Source organism: Lontra canadensis, unplaced genomic scaffold (assembly GCF_010015895.1).
Source record: "Lontra canadensis isolate GAN:19392208 unplaced genomic scaffold, GSC_riverotter_1.0 scaffold107, whole genome shotgun sequence".
Lineage (NCBI taxonomy): Eukaryota > Metazoa > Chordata > Mammalia > Carnivora > Mustelidae > Lontra > Lontra canadensis.
Window position 1 is genome coordinate 795,102 of NW_022631101.1, and position 19,649 is coordinate 814,750.

Sequence of the window (19,649 nt, forward strand, 5' to 3'; positions counted from 1 at the left end):
GCAACAGCAACAAAATTACAGAAGTTGTGACATGGATCTTTGACATAAGGCACTGTTCAGCCAGACTAATTTTTTTAAAAAATAGCTTTATTATTGTTATAAAATTGATATATGCTCTTTGTTAAAAAGTAAAAAACATATACGTACACGAATGTATTACACACCCCACATCCCACTTACTAGAGATAAGAAGTTATCATACTAACCTTTCACACATTTTCATCTCTCTCTCTCTCTAAACATACGCACGCAAAACGTATTAACAAAACAGGGCCATATTAAAATGGTTCTCCAACTTTCCTGGTTCACAATATAATTTTTGGACAACCTTCAATGTCAGTGTAAGTGTATCTGAGTATTTTTAGTGATTTTCATTCATTTACATGTGCCTTAATTTATTACACTTGGAGTATTAACTTTTTTTTTGCTAAGCTAAGAAAAACGCTAAGAAACTCAGCCATACGCATACATCTTTTTCCACATGTGCAACTATTTCCCGAGTATCACTTACTCCACACTTAGTGCCACTTCAAAGGTTAATACAAACTGAACTTGACACACTGACAAATTCTTTCCCAAAAAAGACTACTTTTTTCACCCCCACCAATAAATTCACAGGTGTACGTTTCCATGGATTCCCCACCGATGGTGGCTCTGGTGACTATTTTACCACAGCTGTTCCGACAAGTTAAAATGGTGTTTCTGATTCTTTAAGATGCTCTAATGGTTGCCTTGTCTGTTTAAGAACACTATGAATGAAACGGGGCAGAAGAATTATATTCATAACAATAAAATAAATTAACCTAAAAATTCAGTGCAATGCCAACGGGCTTTTGCTTTTAAAACCCAATAAAATGAGGGGCGCCTGGGCGGCTCAGTCACTCGAGCATCCGACTCTTGATCTCAGCTCAGGTCTTGATCTTGGGGCTGTGAGTGAGTTCAAGCCCTATGTTGGGCTCCACGCTGGGCGTGTAGCCTACTTAAAAACAAAAAACAAAAAACAAAAACAAACACAAAACAAAACAACCTGATGAAATGAAACGGCTCCGCAGTTCAGTATTTCTCTAGGAGAGCAGTTTATCTCTAGGAGATAAAACACGTTCACCGCAACGGGACATAAAAAGCGTGATGGACACACATCATCCAGACCTGCAGAGAGGGGGGCCCTCCCACACCCTCCCTCTTCAGGCTCTTCTAAAAGCCACTGGCCTCAACCAATGGTAATGTCACCTTTTTTTTTTTTTTGTAAAAACCATCTTCTAAGACGTACACACAATATCGGTTTTGGTAAGGTAAGCACTCTTTCCTACACCTGTCCCATCCCATCTGTAGGTATTTCCACCCCCCACCCCACAAGGAATCCATGCCCACAACCTACTCATTATCATTCATAAAAGCTCCCTCCTGGGCCAACTCTGATGAGAGTGATGATTTTTACTGAGGCCCCGTCCTACTTCCTTGAGGACAATCCACCGTGCGACAGACTCTTGGGGACACTTGGGGACGGAAGCCTGGGACTCAAGTGCTCTTTCCATTTCTCAGCCTTCTGGGTCTTCGCTTCCCCTTCAGAAAGGGCCACCATGACCAGATCAGCCCCCTTCCCGCCAACCATGGCCGACCCTACACACCATGTTCCCAAAGGCTTCCTCCCATGCTGGCGCTCTGGCGACTACAAAGCTCGGGGTGCCAGCCCCACACACGCCTACTTGTCGGGTTTCTCGCTGCCGTGCACCCGCTGATGGTTCCGCAGGCCTGAGCTGTAACTGAAGCCCTTCCCGCACTCCCCACACTTGTAGGGTTTCTCGCCGGTGTGGACTCTCTGGTGCACGTGGAGACAGGAGCTTCGGCCAAAGCCCTTCCCACACTCCCCACACCTGTAGGGCTTCTCACCCGTGTGGACCCTCTGGTGACCCTGCAGGTGGGAGCTCTGACTGTAGCCCTTCCCGCACACGTCACACCTATAGGGCTTTTCCCCGGTGTGCACCCTCTTGTGACTCAGGAGCCCTGAGCCGTATCGGAAGCCCTTGCCGCATTCATAACACGTGTAGGGCTTCTCCCCGGTGTGCAGCCGCTGGTGGGTGCGCAGGTTGGAGCCGTAACTGAAGCCCTTGCCGCACTGGTCGCACGTGTAGGGCTTCTTGCCCGTGTGGATCCGCTGATGCTTGTAGAGGCTCGAGGTGCAGCGGAAGCCCTTGCCGCACTCAGCGCATCTGTAGGGCTTCTCGCCGGTGTGGACTCTCTGGTGGATGAGGAGCCCCGAGCTGTAGCTGAAGCTCTTGCCGCACTCGGCGCACTTGTAGGGCTTCTCGCCCGTGTGCGTCCTCTGATGGATGAGTAGGTCGGAGCTGTAGATGAAGCCCTTCCCGCACGCGCTGCACACGAAGGGCCGCTCGCCCGTGTGGACCCGCCGGTGACTGTGCAGGTCTGAATTCCGCCGGAAGCCCTTGCCGCACTCGCCGCACTTGTAGGGCCTCTCGCCGGTGTGGACCCGCTGGTGCACGTGCAGGTCCGAGCTGCGGCCGAAGCCCTTCCCGCACTCGCACTTGTAGGGCTTCTCGCCCGTGTGTAGCCGCTGGTGCCTGAGCAGTCCCGAGCTGTAGCTGAAACTCTTGCCACACACGTCGCACTCGAAGAGCCGCTGCCCGGTGTGGACGCGCTGGTGCGCCTGCAGGTAGGAGTTGTAGCTGAAGCCCTTGTCGCACTTGTCGCACTGGTAGGGCTTCTGGGCCGCATGCGCCTTCTGGTGGCTGCTGAGGTGGGAGCTGCAGGCGAAGCCCTTGCCGCACTGGCCGCAGCTGTAGGGCCTCTCCCCGGGGTGCGCGTGCTGGTGCTTGTGCAAGGCCGACCTGGCATAGAAGCCCTTGCCGCACTCGCCGCACGCGTAGGGCTTCTCGCCCGTGTGCAGCCGCTGGTGCACCTGCAGCACCGAGCTGTAGCTGAAGCCCTTGCCGCACTCGGCGCACTTGTACGGCTTCTCGCCCGTGTGCACCCTCTGATGCACCAGCAGGTTGGAGCTGCGGCCGAAGGCCTTCCCGCACTCCTCGCATGCGTAGGGCTTCCTGCCCGTGTGCACGCCCTGGTGAATGAGGAGTATGGACTGGTACCGGAAGCCCTTGTTGCACACGTCACACCGGTAGGGCATCTCGCCGGCGGGGGCCCGGGGCCGGTGAGGCCCGCGCGTGTTCTGCCTCGGGCCCCCACTCCACTCTGGACTTTTAGAGGCTTTCTCCACCGAGGGAGGCCTTTGGGGTCTCTCAAGGTGGCCAGTGGGCCTCAAGCCCGGACCCAACTCGTTTTTGTGGTTTCTCTCTCTCCAGGGCCCTCTGGGATCAGTGGGAACGCGTGACTCTTCCCTGAAGTCGCTTCCACATTCATTTCTTGTCCGGTCATGCTCTGCGGGGTCAGGGCAATGGTGAAGTACCAGCTTTTTAACGCGGTCCTTTCCACACTGACCGTAATCACAGGGTCTCTCTGTTTCAGGTAACCTGTGGTCATTGTGACGTGCTATCCAGCCGAAGCCGTAACCGTCCCCCTCATGTTTATATATTATATCTTGCCTGTCAAGTTTTTTACACCTTTCTCGACTGTTCCATGGCTCATTCACAAAGGCTTTCACCCAAGAATCTTGAGCGGGTACTGCTCTTACAGCTTTCCATGGTGGAAACACTCGATTTTCTAAACCGATGGGTCCCTGAAGACTGCCCACCAAATTGTCAATGTGTGAACCCCAGGCAGGGACTCCTTCCCACCCTTGGCAGTGAGAAGCGTCTTCTGAGAACTGGAAACTTCTCCCTTGAAGATTTCCTCTATGATCCCGACTCCCAGTTAATTCACCAGCCACCTGTTCCCAGATTTTCCAGCAGGAGACCTCTCTGTAGGAAAGGCCCTTTAATTCTCTTTCTGGAATATACTCCATTTCCTTTGCATTCTTGTCTCCTGTGGGGTGAAAGACAATTCAGAGATGAGGATAAACGCAAGATGGTCAGGGATCTCAAGCCAAGTCAGGCTTTCAGACTCGGACCAGTAATAAGCCGAGAGCAAAATTCACCTATGTGTATCCTAACTACCAGGGCAATTCTTTTATGTCTGGAAAAAAAAGAAGAGGGTCCTGGTAACACCCTTTGAAGCTAAATGTGAACACGATCCTATTAGTAACAAACTATATCTCATCATCTATTTGCCAAGCGAGAAATTCCCAACAGATTTCTGCAGAGAAAATTCACCTCTCCGTGTACGGCTGTCGTTGCTAACAATAACGATAACATCCAACGTTACTGCAACACTCCCCCATGTGCCAATGATCCCCCCCAGAATAACACCGATTCCCCAGACATTCCCCTTACCCACAGACAGCAGGTTCCTGAAGTTCTCCAGCATCACATCTCGGTACAACTTCCTCTGGGAGGGGTCCAGCAGCCCCAGCTCCTCCTCGGTGAAGACCACCGCCACGTCCCTGAAGGTCAATGGCTCCTAAAACGTGAAACACCGTTAACACCAACACCTGCCTGGTGAACAGTCAACTTGGAGTCACTGCGAAGAGTCGCAAGCCAGCAGGAAGCTGCTCCATCTGGCAGGTCAAACCAAGTTTTGTTAATGTCTGATGCTAATAGTGTCCATCGTAACCAACGGATCTTCCATGTTATCCCAAGAGCAAAGCACGGAACCCTAACTACTCTTCGCTCGGGGTAAGCACTTCTGAGGGCAATTCCATGGAACTACCATGCTTCATATGGTTGGTTCATTTAACTTAGGAGAATACCAACTTCTCCTCCACGACGACTGTGCCAACAGTGTAATGTTCGCGTGCATGTGTCTGCACACATCCCCAAATCACCTTCTCCGCCCGAACGACTGGTCTTCACCAACCAGCCCCTCGTCCCTCCCTCCCCCAGCGGCTGGGCAAATCCTGCTCTTTGCTCCCCTAGCCCCCCCACCCCCTCCACACACACGTCTTGCACGGGCCTCCGCGTCCGTGTTGAACAGAAGCAACCGAGGCGTGTTTATGCAACTGTGTCCCCAACCTGCTGAGGCCCTACGAATCACGCTGTGTCATCCCCAGGTATGAACTGAGCCGCAAGGGTTTTTGTGAAGGAGAACTGGAGTGTGAACGCTTTATTAATGCGATACTCTGAGCACTGCAGAAATCACAGTGATTAAAAACCCTGTCCTCGGGGAGCCTAGCTGACTCAGTCAGAAGAGCATGCTACTCTTGATCTCGGGGTTGTGAGTTCGAGCCCCATGCTGGGTGTAGAGATTACCAAATAATAATAATAATAATAAAAACTGAAAAAACCCTGTCCTCAAGGAGTCTATAAATCAAGACACAGGTTAGCAATGGTCTTCGAAATCAGAGTTTGTGATCTCTTCTGTTCCATGCACTGATTTGGCAGTCCGGTAATACTACGGACTCTAACGCAGAACAATGTTGTAAATGCGTAAAATAAAACACAAAGGATTGTTTTAAAGGCTAATTATATGGGAATACAACGTTCAAAAATAATAAAACACAAAGGGTGTGCTTCTTTGTACACATTAAATATCAAGAATGAATCAACTACTGTATTTTTGAAACAGTCACGAGTGTAATACTTTGAAACATCTACATCAACTAAGACTTGGTGTGGCTAAAAACAAAAACAAAAATAAAGCAAAATCAGCAAAGGGAAAAACCCTGTGGGGTGAAGTCTGGAGGAAGCCAGGTGCCAACAGGTGTGCTGCTGTAACCTATCGTAGCCATGACTACAACTACAAACTGAGCCCCTTGGGTCCGGCAAATCTCTGAACATGGGGGTGGTCTCAGGGACCCCTGAACCAGCAGGTGAAGTAACCTGGCTGGGGTCACACAGGCACTTAGAGACAGAGGTCTAGTTCTAGCTGAATACCCAGTCTAGTTCCAGAGCCACTAAGCCTTCACAATTGTCCTGTGAGGGCCAAAATGTGTATCACCAGGGGACCAGTAATGAGTCTATAAAGCAGATGATATTATAGCTTATATTTACAGAAAAATTACTGTAAGGCAGGCTCTAGCCTAACAATGTTCCTTAAAGATTTATTTATTTACCTTTCAGAGAGAGAGAGAGAGAGCGCGCGTGCACAAGCAGAGGGAGCGGGAGGGAGAGGGAAAAGCAGGATCCCCGCTGAGCAGGACACCGGATGCCAGACTCCACCCTAGGACCCCACGATCATGACCTGACCCTAAGGCAGATGCTTCTTGGACTGAGCCATCTAGGCGTCCCTCTAGCCCAAGTATTTGTGTATGACTGACCTCACTTAATCCTCAGAGAACTCATGGAGACTGAGAGCTTTCTGGAGTGTTGGGAATGTTCTCTCGTCTGCTCTATTACCAGTAACTACCCACAAGGTAGTGACTAGTGCCACTGGTGAGAAACCTGGGGTCTCAGAAAGGCAACATTATTCATCAAAGACCATACATCTAAGAAGCAGTGAGTGAGGACTAGACCCAGGCAACCTCGCTTCTCCATGCGGAAACGACTCTGCTATCCTATCGTCCCAATGAGGTCAGAGGGGCCAGACCAGAGGAACCCATCTCCTGATTTTGGAAAAGGAGTGCCACTGAGAGAGCACATTTCCAAGCAGAATCCTTGATTAATCCCAAGACTAGAGGCAGTGTAACGGTGGGGAGAAAGCTTGAGCCAGAGGCAGTCCGTCTGACAATTAATTAAATTGATGTGGACTGCCATTAACTCCCAAATTTTTATACCCAGCCCTGCCGTCTACACTAAGCCTTGCCAACTCCAACTATCACCTGGGTGTCTAAAAGGTATCGTGAAGCAGAAACAGCCCAATCAGAAGTGAGTGTCTCCTCCCAAATAGTCCTCTTCTAACCTCCTTGATGTGGGTAAACACAAGCACCGTCGACCTTCAAGGCATCCTCGATTCTTTCCTTTTCCTTATTTCTTACTCTAATTCATTAAAAAAAAATCTTATTTCAAAGGGGACTTCAAATCTACTTCTCCCTATCATTACTTCCGCCTCTCTAATCCGACTCGTCACTGTCGTTTGCTTAGATGACTGCAGAAACCTGCTCTCAATTCACCTGCCTACGCCCCTCAAGACACTTGAGAGCGATGATCTTGTTTTTAACCTGTCTGCTACCTGTCTCCCCCTTCTAGAACGCCAGCCCCACAAAAGCAGGAGCGTTCTGTTTTGCTCTCGGATACATCACGAGGGCTTAGAATAATGTTTGGCCCACAGTAGGTGTCCAACAAATGTTTACTGAATGAGTAGGGAAAGGAATTAAAAATAACTTCTCAACTTTGAAAGTTCAATGTTCAATATAAGTGGCAAAACAATTCGTAGACATACAAGTAACTCAGCAGACTGGAGCACAGAATGCAGGAACAGTCCCGTTAAAGGAAAGCGAAGTCAACAATGCTTTCCTTCTTCCAAATGTATAATATATACACCTATTAAATACATAAACGTGTACATGAATATACACAAAATATATAAATGATAAAAGCAGTACTTTAGTCAACTTGCATGTGAATGAGAAAGATAATAAACGGCACCGTCATGATTGGCTATCCATCTTGAAGAGAATGAAACTGCAAACCTTACACCACTTACAAAACCAAGTTACAGCCATATTAGAGATTAAAACGTTTTTAATCTAAATAAAAACCCATTTACGTGTCTTTTGGGTTAAGCTTAGAACAGTTAGGCCTTTGGGAGCTAGGTACGGAACGAGATTTTCAAAAGGGAACTAACTAACGACGTGAAAATGTTACACTTCTTTATGGTAAACTCACAATTCGCAAAGTCAGGACTGAAAGAAAGTAACCATTCACACTTTGGATGGGTGAGTTAACAGCCCTACTCTTGAAAGAGCTCCTTTCATTAATTAATGCAAATTGGCAAAAGCCTTTCCTAAGCAATTCGCAAACGAAAAATACAACAGCAGCAAACATAAGGAAGAGCTCATCACACACCAACCACGTGACAAACTGCAAAATACACGGGAAGTCTCAGCGACACAGCCTCCTCCATCAGATTAGCAAAAATGTCTAGTACTGGGAAAGCCTTGGCGGGGGAAATCTTGCCAAAAAATTTTAATCTCAGAGGTGTAAAAATAAATAAATAAGGGGTGCCTGGGTGGCTCAGTAGGTTGGGCCTTTGCCTTCAGTTCAGGTCATGATCTCAGGGTCCTGGGATCGAGCCCCGCATCTGGCTCTCTGCTCGGTGGGGAGCCTGCTTCCCCACCTCTCTCTGCCTGCCTCTCTGCCTACTTGTGATCTCTGTCAAATAAATGAATAAAATCTTTAATAAATAAATAAATAATAATAATAACATAAAATAAAATTAAATTAAAATAAATCACTGCTATGATTATAGGGAAATAAAACCTTAAGAGATGAGCAAACCGGCAGAATGAACATCACTGAAGCCCAAGGCAGTGAATGGAGGCCAGAGCAGCCTCCTGGAATATGATGGAAAATTCCAAAGGCGAGAATAAAAGTGGAAGGATCGGGAAGATCGATCCAGAAGTTACACCTTTAATAACAGGAGCTCCAGTAGGTCCAAATGAATAAAATAATAGTAACAGTAGACATCCAGGCAGAAAAAGAATTAATGCCAGAAGATCACAGGGCAAGGGCAGTAAGGGGTGACTCTTGCAAGTGACACTCGGCCACGATGCTGTCAAGTATAAACACAACAGACCTTAGGGGAAAAACTGCTGAAGTGACTAGTAAGCCAGGACAAACTCCGCTCACCGGAACATGAACGGAGAAGCCATGAGAAAAAGACCAGCCCAAGAATGAACGCCAGCTCTCAAGCTATGAATGATGAATGTCCGGCGGAGGCACTCTGCTGTTTGGGCATACAGGCAACAGACGTTTTCTGACATGGGAATGCTCAGTGTGTGCAGCCTCCACAGGTGTTCTCTGGGGAAAGCAAACTGTGGAGTGACATTAAGGCGACCAAAAGAGAAATCTACATGAAGCCAGTAAGGAAGAAACTGGTAAAAAGGACAAGTGACAATGACCTCTAGACACAGAACTGAGACAAGCTCACTGTGGGAATCAGTGGGGACAGATCAGAAGGTAATGAGAGTACCAACAGTATCACATCAGGAGACGGTGGGAAGTAAAGAAGTGTTTTGTTTTGTTGTTTAAGATTGTTATTTGTTTATTATATAGAGAGAGTGCACAAAAGAGAGCGAGCGAGCAGGGGCAAAGGGAGATGGAGCAGCAGACTCCTGCTGAGCAAGGAGCCCCAGGCGGGACTTGATCCCAAGACCCTGGGATCATGACCTGAGCCGAAGGCAGACGCTTAACTGACTGAGCCACCCAGGCGTCCCCATGAAGTGTTCATTTCCTCAGCCCTCAGAGCAAGAAGTTCATCAATAATATGAAATTAAAACATATTCTAAAAGAGTGACTCAAAGTTTCCAAATTTTCCATGTCTTTCCATAAAAAAAGAAAGCTTTATAAAATAATCTTGCATGTGCTGAAAAAAATATGTACTTAAATTTACAACTGCTTTGATTTCTTTTTCTTTCGACTTAAAGGAAAAGTTAACGCATAAGCATGTATCTACCATGTGCATGTGCGTGCATGAGAAAGAGACAGAAAGTGCAAGCGTGTGCACATCTTTCTACGTCCTGATAGTTTCATCCACTTTATCTCCCTGGACAGCAGCAGAAAATCCACATGAAAACAAACGAAACCGTAATATTCCAGCAATCCAGTATCAATCCAACAAATGACATGGAGTTCACTCCGACATTTTTTGTCTTTCTTTGTTGTTATGAACAACACTGCAATGATCATTGTGCAGACACGTGCTCTGAATTAGAATGAACTCAGAGAGTGGGGAATATTGGAGCAGACGTATGCAGAACTTCCAGAAAGGCTACAAACGCGCCTTGCGATTGCGTGCATGTACCCGTTTCTCCGTCGGGCTCAAAGCGAACGCTGATCTTTCCAATCTTTGGTCATTTGCTTAAAAAAAAAACAAAAAAACCCTACCTTGTTTTAATCTGTACTGCTTTGAGTATTAGAGGTTGATCATCTTTCATATAATTATTGGCTGTTTGTGTTTCTTTTCTTCCTTCCTGAATAAGAATGCTTGCGCATTTGAACCCCTCTTCCGAAAATAAAGATACTGTAATTTATAATTTTGTCATAGACGAAATGTCTTTTCCTCTAATATGCTCTCTTTTAACCTGGTCCATGGGGTACTTTTTGGTAGGGTGTATCATCTGGAGAATATAACATCTGTAAATGAATCAGGGAAAGGTCCCACGGAGAAGAGAAACTCAGGCAGAGAAAGATTCGTTATCTGGAGTCAACTCTCTGCTTCATTTAGGCTCGGGCCCTTAGAGGAAATGCTTATCGACGGGCAGGAACGTGTAGAGCAGAATGGCAAACGACAGCCACGCTGACCTGGGTTCAAATCCAGGATCCCTCGCTCATTTCTTTCTTTCTAACCCTCGATCCCATCACCTCTCTCATGTGGCTACTTCGTGGATACACGCAATGAGCAATGTCATTACTCGCCCAATACATTGTTTTCTCTGTTCCCTTTTACCAACGGAGGGGACATTTTTATGCTCTGACGCCTGGCGTGTCATTTCTGGAGAAGAGATCTCAACCCACCTGAAATTCGGTCTTGTCCTCTCCATCCTGAGAAAGGGCTGAGGCTTGAGAGCGGAGAGCTGTAGGAGGAGAAAGAAGCCATGAGAAGAGGGGGCTCCCGCCTGGGCTCGCGGACCCCAGCAGTGTCTGCCGCTGCACACACTGGATCCTTCTCCTGCACCTCACTCTTCCTCTCTCCATGCCCGGCTCCGATCCTCCCCCACCGCTCACCCTTCCTGAACTCGCACCTCTCTCCCCAGGCCTGGAGGTCCAAGTCTCCATGGTCACCTCTCCTAGGTTTTCCCAGAGTGGTAGTGATTTCATTTCTCCTTTGATCTTCCCAAGCCGGAGAAGCAGAAGATCCAGGCCTCCTTCACTCTTAAGGTTCTCCAAGCTCTGACGAGGAGTGTCGGGATGGCTCCCCGGGCTCAGAGGGAAGGACCTGCCTCCACCTTCACGCTCCACAGCCTGGTTGGTTCCCATGCTCCAGGGACCTGTGGGCTCAAGAAGGGAACTTGACTTTATGCAGGCCTTTCCTCTGGGCCCCAGAGCTCTGGGTCTCCAGTATGGTGCACACCCTCTGGACACCGACTCGGAGGACGCTTACTGAGTCGCTGTATGCAGAGTCCCTGCTCCGGAGAGACTCACGGTCCACAGAGTCAGAAACACTGCAGACGGCTGCAGACAGTCTGAGAGTTTCTGCGGGGAGGGCCTAGCAGCAGAAGTGTCGCAGGGAGACACAGGGCCCTGCGGCAGGGTGCAAATGCCACAGACACGAGACCTGTGTTCTGTGAAGGGGGCTCTGGACTGTGAACGCTTTACTAACGTGATACTCCAAGCACCGCAGAAATAAGGACAATCAAACATCCTGTCCTCGGGGCGCCTGGCTGGCTCAGTCAGAAGGAGTGTGCTACCTCGTTGGGTGCAGAGATTACTAAAATAATAATAATAATGATAATAATAATAAACACCTTAAAAAATCTGGAGGACACTGTTACACACCTCGGTCCTCCCCGTAGGCGGTCCATAGGCGGCCCAGTCTTGCACACTTGCTTCAGAAGGCAGTCCCTCTTGCAGGAGGGCAGTGTGCAAACTGCGGGAGACAGGAAGGCACTGGCTGGGGCAGGCTGTGCAGAGGTCTGGGACTGGATGGTTAAGGGCAAAGTGGAGACGTGAGCTCCACACAGTCCTCAAGGATTCTATAAATCAAGATACAGATTAGCAAAGGTCTTCTAAATCAGTTTGTGATCTTTTCTGTTCTGTCCTGACTTACAGACTCTTACTCAGAAGAACGCTATAAATGTAGAAAATAGAACACACAGGATTATTTTAAAGCCTAATTATACTAGAATACAACGTTCAAAAATAATAAGACACCAGGGTTGTGCTTCTTTTTACACATGGAAATATCAAGAATTAATTAACTACCGTATTTTCAAGATAGTGATGAGCGTAAGTAATATTTTAAAACATCTGCACCAACTATAATATAAAAATATCTATGATTTACATGGATAACAGAGTCACGGATTCTGATTATAACTACTGTGGTTTGTTGCCTGCATTCATAATGAAAGGAAATGTAATTTCTTAGTTCAACGAGTGTTTATTTTTTCCCCACTCAAGTTCATGAACCCTTTACATTACACCCATGGACTGGAGTTCAAAAGCTCTTCTAAGGGAGACCTTCTCCTGCTGCCACCAGATTAAATTAGTCACTCTGGGACCCAGAACCACTTTGTTTAAGTTGCTGGCTTGCCACCTCTAACACAGCTGCCCTGTTAAGATCTCTAAATCATCGGGATACCTGGGCGGGGGGAGCTGTTGGTTAAGCAGCGGGCTCTTGATTTTGGCTCAGGTCACAATCTCAGGGTCCCGGAATCGAGCTCCATCATGGGCTCCGAACTCAGCGGGGGAGTCTGCTTCAAGATTCTGTCTCCCTCTGCCCTGCCTCTCGCTCACACGTGTGCTATCTCTCTCTCTCTGAAATAAATCTTCCAAAGTGGGGGGAGAGAGAGAGAGATCGCTAAATCATCAAGGGAATGGGGCCTTCTTCCTTTATTCATGTTCTCCATTTTGCAAGGGCCGGGCACATTGGGCACGTTTAACAAATTCCATCACCGGGCTTGAGGCAGAGAGAAGACCCAAACTCTTGGAACCAGCCCAAAACCAGTCAGTAGGCAGCACAAACACACGGACCACGAGTTCCCTCCTTTCCCCTCTTTGCCTGACCCACTTCCTCCTGAGACCCAAGCCACAGGGCAGGTTCAGATAAACAGAAAAAAAGCACCCAGAGGGGCCCATTCCAAGATACTCCCTACACTGGATGGCTTCGGGAGCTCACGTCTCCACTTTGCCCTTAACCATCCAGTCCCAGACCTCTGCACAGCCTGCCCCAGCCAGTGCCTTCCTGTCTCCCACAGTTTGCACACTGCCCTCCTGCAAGAGGGACTGCCTTCTGAAGCAAGTGTGCAAGACTGGGCCGCCTATGGACCGCCTACGGGGAGGACCGAGGTGTGTAACAGTGTCCTCCAGACCACTGCCATTGAAACCCAGCCCCTCAGGACCCTCTAGGACGGTGCTCCAGAAACTTAACCTGCTCAAAAATCACCATGACAGCTGGCTGAAACAGACCGCAGAGCCCAGCCCCAAAGATGCTAATTCAGCAGCTCTGCAGTGGAGCCCAAGATTCTGTGTTTCGAGCAAGTTCCTAAGTGAGGCTGATACGGCTCCTCTGGACCCACACTTTACAGAAGCAGTGCTAACACACTCGCGTGTCCTCTGCCTGGCTCGCTTCCAGGGCTTTCCAGTTTACACAGAATTTCCTCGTGGTTCCTGCTCATATCCCCGACCTCCAAAACCCAGGGCTGCCTCGAGCTTCGGTGCATGAAGTCTCTCTCTCTCTCTCTCTACTCATTCCCTTCCTCGCTGAACCCATCCAGCCTTGGGACGTCAAACAGGGTCCATATGCCGATGACTCGAGGCCAAGTCGACACGTCCACTTGGCTGTCTAGAAGGTGTCTCAAAATTAACATGCCCCAAACCAAGCACCAGATTTGTCTTTTCAAATAAGCAAGCCACATGTTTGTTTGGTTTTTTAAAGATTTTATTTATTTATTGACAGAGAGAGATCACAAGTAGGCAGAGAGGCAGGCGGGGGGAGAGGGGGAGCAAGCTCCCCGTCGAGCAGAGAGCCCAATGCGGGGCTAGATCCCAGGACCCTGAGATCATGACCCAAGCCTCAACCCTCGGAGCCATCCAGGTGCCCCAAGCCACATGTTTTGATGTGCTCTTTGATTTTTTTTTCCCTCTTCTTCATACACCACATCCAACCATCAGCAAAAACCTTCAAATGCTAGCCAGAATCCGACCTATTCTCTCACTACTGTAATGGTCCAAACCACCATCATCTCTTGCCTAAACTACTGAAGTTAACTCCTAACTGGTTTCTCTGCTTCTGTTCCTGTCCCCCGACAATCTACTTCCTACACAGCAGCCAGGATGCGCTTTTTTTTTTTTAGGTTTATTTATTTATGTGAGAGAGCGCGCGAGAGTGCATGTGCACAGGGGAAGGGGCAGAGGCAGAGAGAATCTCAAGCAGGCTCTTCACTGAGTGCAGAACTCCGTGCAGGGCCCAACCTCACGACCTTGAGATCATGACCTGAGCTGAAATCAAGAGTCAGACACTCAACCAACTGAGCCACCCAGGCACCCCAGCTAGAATGATCTTTTATTTTTTATTTTTTTTTAAGATTTTTAAAGTTTATTTGACAGAGAGAGATCACAAGTAGGCAGAGAGGCAGGCAGAGAGAGAGGAGGAAGCAGGCTCCCCGCTGAGCAGAGAGCCCGACACGGGGCTCGATCCCAGGACCCTGGGATCATGACCTGAGCTGAAGGCAGAGGCTTTAACCCACTGAGCCACCAGATGCCCCTAGAATGATCTTTTAAAAAGACAAGAAAGGTATGTCACTCCTCTGGCCAAGAACTTCACCTCGCTCAAAACCTTCACCAAAGTCCTATCAATAGCCAAAAGATGCCACACTATCTGACCTCCTAATACCCAATTTCCCATTTATCTTTCCTCTTTCTCATTGGGCTCAGCCACTCTGGCATCCTTACTGTTGTTCACATAGACCAGTCAGTCCTGCCCCCCGCCTTGGGGCCTTCTCTGCTGCTCCCTTTCCCCAGTGAAATGGGCTTCTCACTTCCTTTGGGTCTCTACTTAGCACCTTTTGAGTGAAATCACCACCTGTTCACTGAAGTCATCCCTGATAATCCTACTTACGATTGCAAGTCCCTCTGCCAGCCCTCCCAAAGCATCGTCCTGCTTCATCTTTCCCCATGAAACTTATCACCAAACCTACGATCTGTTTGTCTCATTTACTATCTCTCTGTGCCCATGATAATCGGAGCTCTATGAGGCCTGGGATTTTAGTCTGCTTGGGGCACAAAGTGGGAACCCAACACATACATCAATAGGAAACTGGGACCGAAGTGAACTCAGCCCGCTGATATTTGGATCCTGGGATCTTCGATACTAGCTACAGAGCACAATGGTTTTTGTCTGCCGTGTGTTCGCTTAGTCAGTTAAATGCTAAGGACCACGCTGGGCCGGTTGGGACACAGTGGTGATCGGGGCAGACAAGGACGGCGCTCAAGCAGCTGACATTCTAGCTGGGAAGACCGCACACCTTCAATGGAATACTACCATGTATCAGGTGCTTGGGTTTAAAGAAAGATACCCCTTTACCATATGGGGCTCATCCTGGGCAGAGAAAGATGACTAGTATCACTGGTGATGCGGGCAGTGGGATATAGGGGTAATGGGAATGAGACACTGGCAAGGCAGAAACAACAGGACTAGATGAACGATGACATGCGCAGATGAAAAGGAGAACTGAAACAGGAGTCTGGAACTGAAGTTTAAGGAAAATGGGTAAATGATGGTGTTTCAATCCAGACAGCAAGACGGGAGAGGCAGGGCTGGGAAGCTGCAGGTCTTGACTCTGGATACTAGAGTTGTGGCCTGGGGGTAAGTTCCGGCTCAGCCACTCTGTAGCCACGTGAACACTTGAAGAGACAAATTGCTAAAGGAGTCTGTTCCTCTGCCATGAAGACGGTACTTCTTACTTGCAGAGTTGGAAGAACTGAGTCTTTCTCGCACGCATACATGTGGATATGCATTTGAATAAAGCTCATAGGCTCGTACGTGGCACCTAGAAAATCCTCAGCCTACTGCTTTCATCACCATTACTCATTCATCCTAGCACTAACCTAGGAATACAGGCACCCATCTGTTTAACGAAGACACATGTGGTGTCTCATTATATCTCGGTGCTGTAACAAACATTCCGGACACTGAGGCAAATAAGATGGACAAGGCACTTGTTCCTGGTGGGTAAACCAATCTACAAATAAAGTGATTTCTGAGTATAAAAAGGGCAATGAAGAAAATAAGACCGACTGTTTACGAACCAGAACATGGGGGCTCTGGGACAGAACACAGGAGGCAGGTGTGGGAGGGACAGCATTAATCAGGTTGTCGAGGATGGTCTCTAAGGCCGGTGTGAAAATAAATCAGCTGCGGGAAGATTTGGGATGGGAAAAGTACAGAGGGAGGGGCAGGTGCAAAGGCCCTGACTTCCGCTTACAACACCTCAGCATAACTGGTATAAAATAAACACTTAATTAATGCCTAACATTACAGTTACTATAATTATTTTTTCCCTGTACCTAGCACAGCCCTGAAGTAGTGTAAGCCTGAATGATTTACTAACCAAATGGACAAGTATTAGAAGCCAGGGAGAGTGTACACTAAATCAAGACACCGGGAATTGCCCCAGCTGTAGAAAAAACCCACTTCTGGGGGGAAGGCAGCCATGCTGAGGGGCCTGAATGGGCATTTGTCAAGACCACGGTATGAAGAGTGAGGTCAGGAGAGCAGGCTCTTGTTTGGGAAGAGAAGTGGCATTGCCATAAAACAACAAGAAACCGAAATTCTTCTCCCCTGAAGCTCTAATGTTAAGAGACCAGAGGTTATTCATTTCTCTTACACACAGTTCTCTCTGAGAAAGGAACAGTCCCAAGAAGGCAAAGCCATAAATAAAAATGAGCCAGGAGGGGCACCTGGGTGGCTCAGTGGTTAAGCCTCTGCCTTCAGCTCAGGTCATGATCTCGGGGTCCTGGGATTGAGCCCCACATCGGGCTCTCAGCTCAGCGGGGAGCCTCCTAACACCCCTCTCTCTGCCTGCCTCTCTGCCTACTTGTGATCTTTCTCTCTCTGTCAAATAAATAAACAAAATCTTAAAAAAAAAAAAAGATCCAGGGGATAACAATGATTTTATCACTCTTCCAACCACACACCATGGACAAATCTCTGAGCCCAAGTTGAATGGAATCTAGCCTTCCTGCAATCTACTCCTACTTCCAGGAAGGGGACCTCTCTCCCTACAGGGCTCAGAGAGAGGGTCCACACCATTCCTGCCATGGGCCTTGTCTACAATCCTGAATTCACTGTAGCTCCCAGGAGATAATCAGATGGCCAACAGACACGTGAAAAGATGCCCAACATCACTCATCATCAGGAAAATGCAAATCAAAACCACAGTGAGATATCACCTTAAACCCGTGGGAATGGCTAGACTCAAAAAGACAAGAAGTAACAAGTGTCGGTGAAGATGTGGAGGAAAAGGAATCGCAGTAATACAGACTGGCGCAGCCATTGTGGAAAGAGAGCAGTAGGGAGGGTCCTCAAAGAATTAAAAATAGAACTACCATATGATCCAGCAATTGCACTACTGGTGCCCCGACAGCCTAAATATATACCTAAAGATATACCATGTTCATTCAATTAAAGACTCAAGGTTGTGGGGCGCCTGGGTGGCTCAGTGAGTCGAGCCTCTGCCTTCAGCTCAGGTTGTGATCTCGGAGTCCTGGGTCGTGATCTCGGGGTCCTGGGATCAAGCCCCACATTGGGCTCTCTGCTCAGCAGGGAGCCTGTGTCCCCCTCTCTCTCTCTGCCTGCTTCTATGCCTACTTGTGATCTCTCTCTCTCTCTGTCAAATAAATAAATAAAATCTTAAAAAAAAAAAGACTCAAGGTTGTTATCTGATCTTTCCAATGCAACCTCCATCAAAATCTCAATAAAATATCAATCTTTTTGCAAAATCTGACACACCAATACTAAAATATATGTTGAAATAATAATTTAAAAAAAACTATAATAGTCAAAACAATCCTATTCAAAGAAAATTTTGGGCAAAATTTGGACTCATTCCTTCTGACTTTAAGATTTATTCTAAAGCTACAGTAATCAAGAAATAGTGATATTACAACAATGGAGAAAAAGATCAATGAGAAGAGTCTTTACGACCTATGGAGTTGGAACAACTGTTAAATTCTTATATACCCCACCTTAAATCATACACAAAAATTCATGCAATACGATTAAAGATCTACTATTAAAAAAATATTTGAATTGAATTCACACAACATCGTAATGTTGTGTGACAGAGTGGAATTCAACCCGTGTGCCTCAGACGCTGCAATCAAACAGACCTAGCACCACCACATCAGCAAAATATTCGCTTAAAACTTGTACGGCGCTTAATAATTCTCAAGGGAACACATACAGAACATGAGAAATCAACTTCTGCCGCTCCTTATGGAAATGACTTCACAGAAAAGTCCGAAAATTCGTACAGAAGTGGGTGTGCTGCTACCGTGAAAGAATTCCAGATAACATCAATCTGAGACTGCCTGCATTGGAGTCTCCCAAACCAAGCGATGCCCGTCTCAAAGCCACAACTGCTGACTTGGAGCTGCTGCTTCCAAAGCTGGGGGTGCCCAGCGCAGCTGCCCGAGCCCCGCCCCACTCCATCCCAACCCGGGATGCCCAGGGCATCCGCCTCCTCAAACCTCTCCTTCGCCAGGCAGAGCTGTCGAAATCCCCTGGCTCTGACCTCCGCCACACGCCCCCTCCCCCTAGTTCCTAAACACCCGGCCCCTGTCCCTGCGGCCGGAACCAAGACCTCCAAGAAGCCCCACGTCCCATAACCTACTCACCATCGCAGAAGAAATTATGGCACTGCTGCGGTGGCCGGAAGCGGAAGTGGGCAACTCGGGAGGGCCAGGACTACACTTCCCAGAGCCCTCTGCGGCTCACGGTATTATTTAGAGTCCAGACCTTGACGTAAAAAGCGTACACCTGAAGCCCCGCCCAAGGCCAGGTGATAGGCGGAGTACCCAGCAGGTGTGTCCTGGTCTGTGGGAGGACCCACGATGTTCTGGCTCTCAGCTTGGGAGCACCACTATACCTTTTTCTCTCTTTCCTTAAAAAAAAGTTATTACTCGCAGCTAACATGTTCACATTGTGTCCACGTGAAAATCTGACACTACTCTCCAGCAGATGAATCCATAATGCCATCACCAGGGGACATAAAACAATGATGTTTTGGTATACATTTTATATGTATGTAATATACATTTTAACTATATATATTTCAATTCCAAAAACACTGCATGATCAACGTTAAGAAAAGAATGTAAAATGAAAAAAAAAAGGAGGAAAAGTAAGAAAAAGAACTAAAAGTCCTCTGTAATCCTCGCACCCATAAACAAGCATCATTAATATCTTGGTCTATGAATTTCCATATTTACTCTTTGAGTAAATATATATATATAAAAAGTTTTGTCCCCACAAAATTGGCATCATCAATTTTAGAGCCGTTTCTGCCTCCCACTTCACGTATCATGGGTAGCTTTCTATGTCACTAAATAATAAATTCATTTTAAGTGCTTGCTTAGGACTCTTTAGTTTTAGATCTGTTACCCCTAGTCCACCAACGAAGTTAGACTTCCAGTCTCAGCGTGTTAAAACTAAGGAATAACTATTTTCTTTAATTTCTTCCAATCTGATAGCCCAGACTTATTGATTGCATTTCTTTGCTCATGGAGATGTTGAATAAGTGTCAATATGTCAGTGGTGGGTAAACTGCCTTCTTATATCCTTTACCCATTTTTATCTTTTGTTTGTAAGTTCTCCTTGCA

The 19,649-nt window shown here is 47.5% G+C and overlaps 1 protein-coding gene across 2 annotated transcripts; it reads right to left on the minus strand.

Annotated features, from left to right (window-relative positions):
• Positions 1-1,238: 1,238 nt before the first annotated feature.
• ZNF229 (zinc finger protein 229) lies at positions 1,239-18,697 on the minus strand. 2 transcript variants are annotated; one of them, XM_032839266.1, is made up of 5 exons: positions 18,666-18,697; positions 10,850-11,095; positions 10,623-10,681; positions 4,344-4,470; positions 1,239-3,936 (listed from the first exon to the last, which is right to left on the minus strand). In XM_032839266.1, the coding sequence occupies exons 2-5, from the start codon at positions 11,082-11,084 to the stop codon at positions 1,703-1,705; spliced, it is 2,655 nt and encodes an 884-aa protein (XP_032695157.1). In that variant the 5' UTR covers positions 11,085-11,095; positions 18,666-18,697; the 3' UTR covers positions 1,239-1,702. The 2 variants fall into 2 exon arrangements, with proteins under 2 accessions (XP_032695157.1, XP_032695156.1); XM_032839265.1 differs by having other exon boundaries at positions 10,850-11,102; positions 18,666-18,688.
• Between the last annotated feature and the right edge of the window lie 952 nt (positions 18,698-19,649).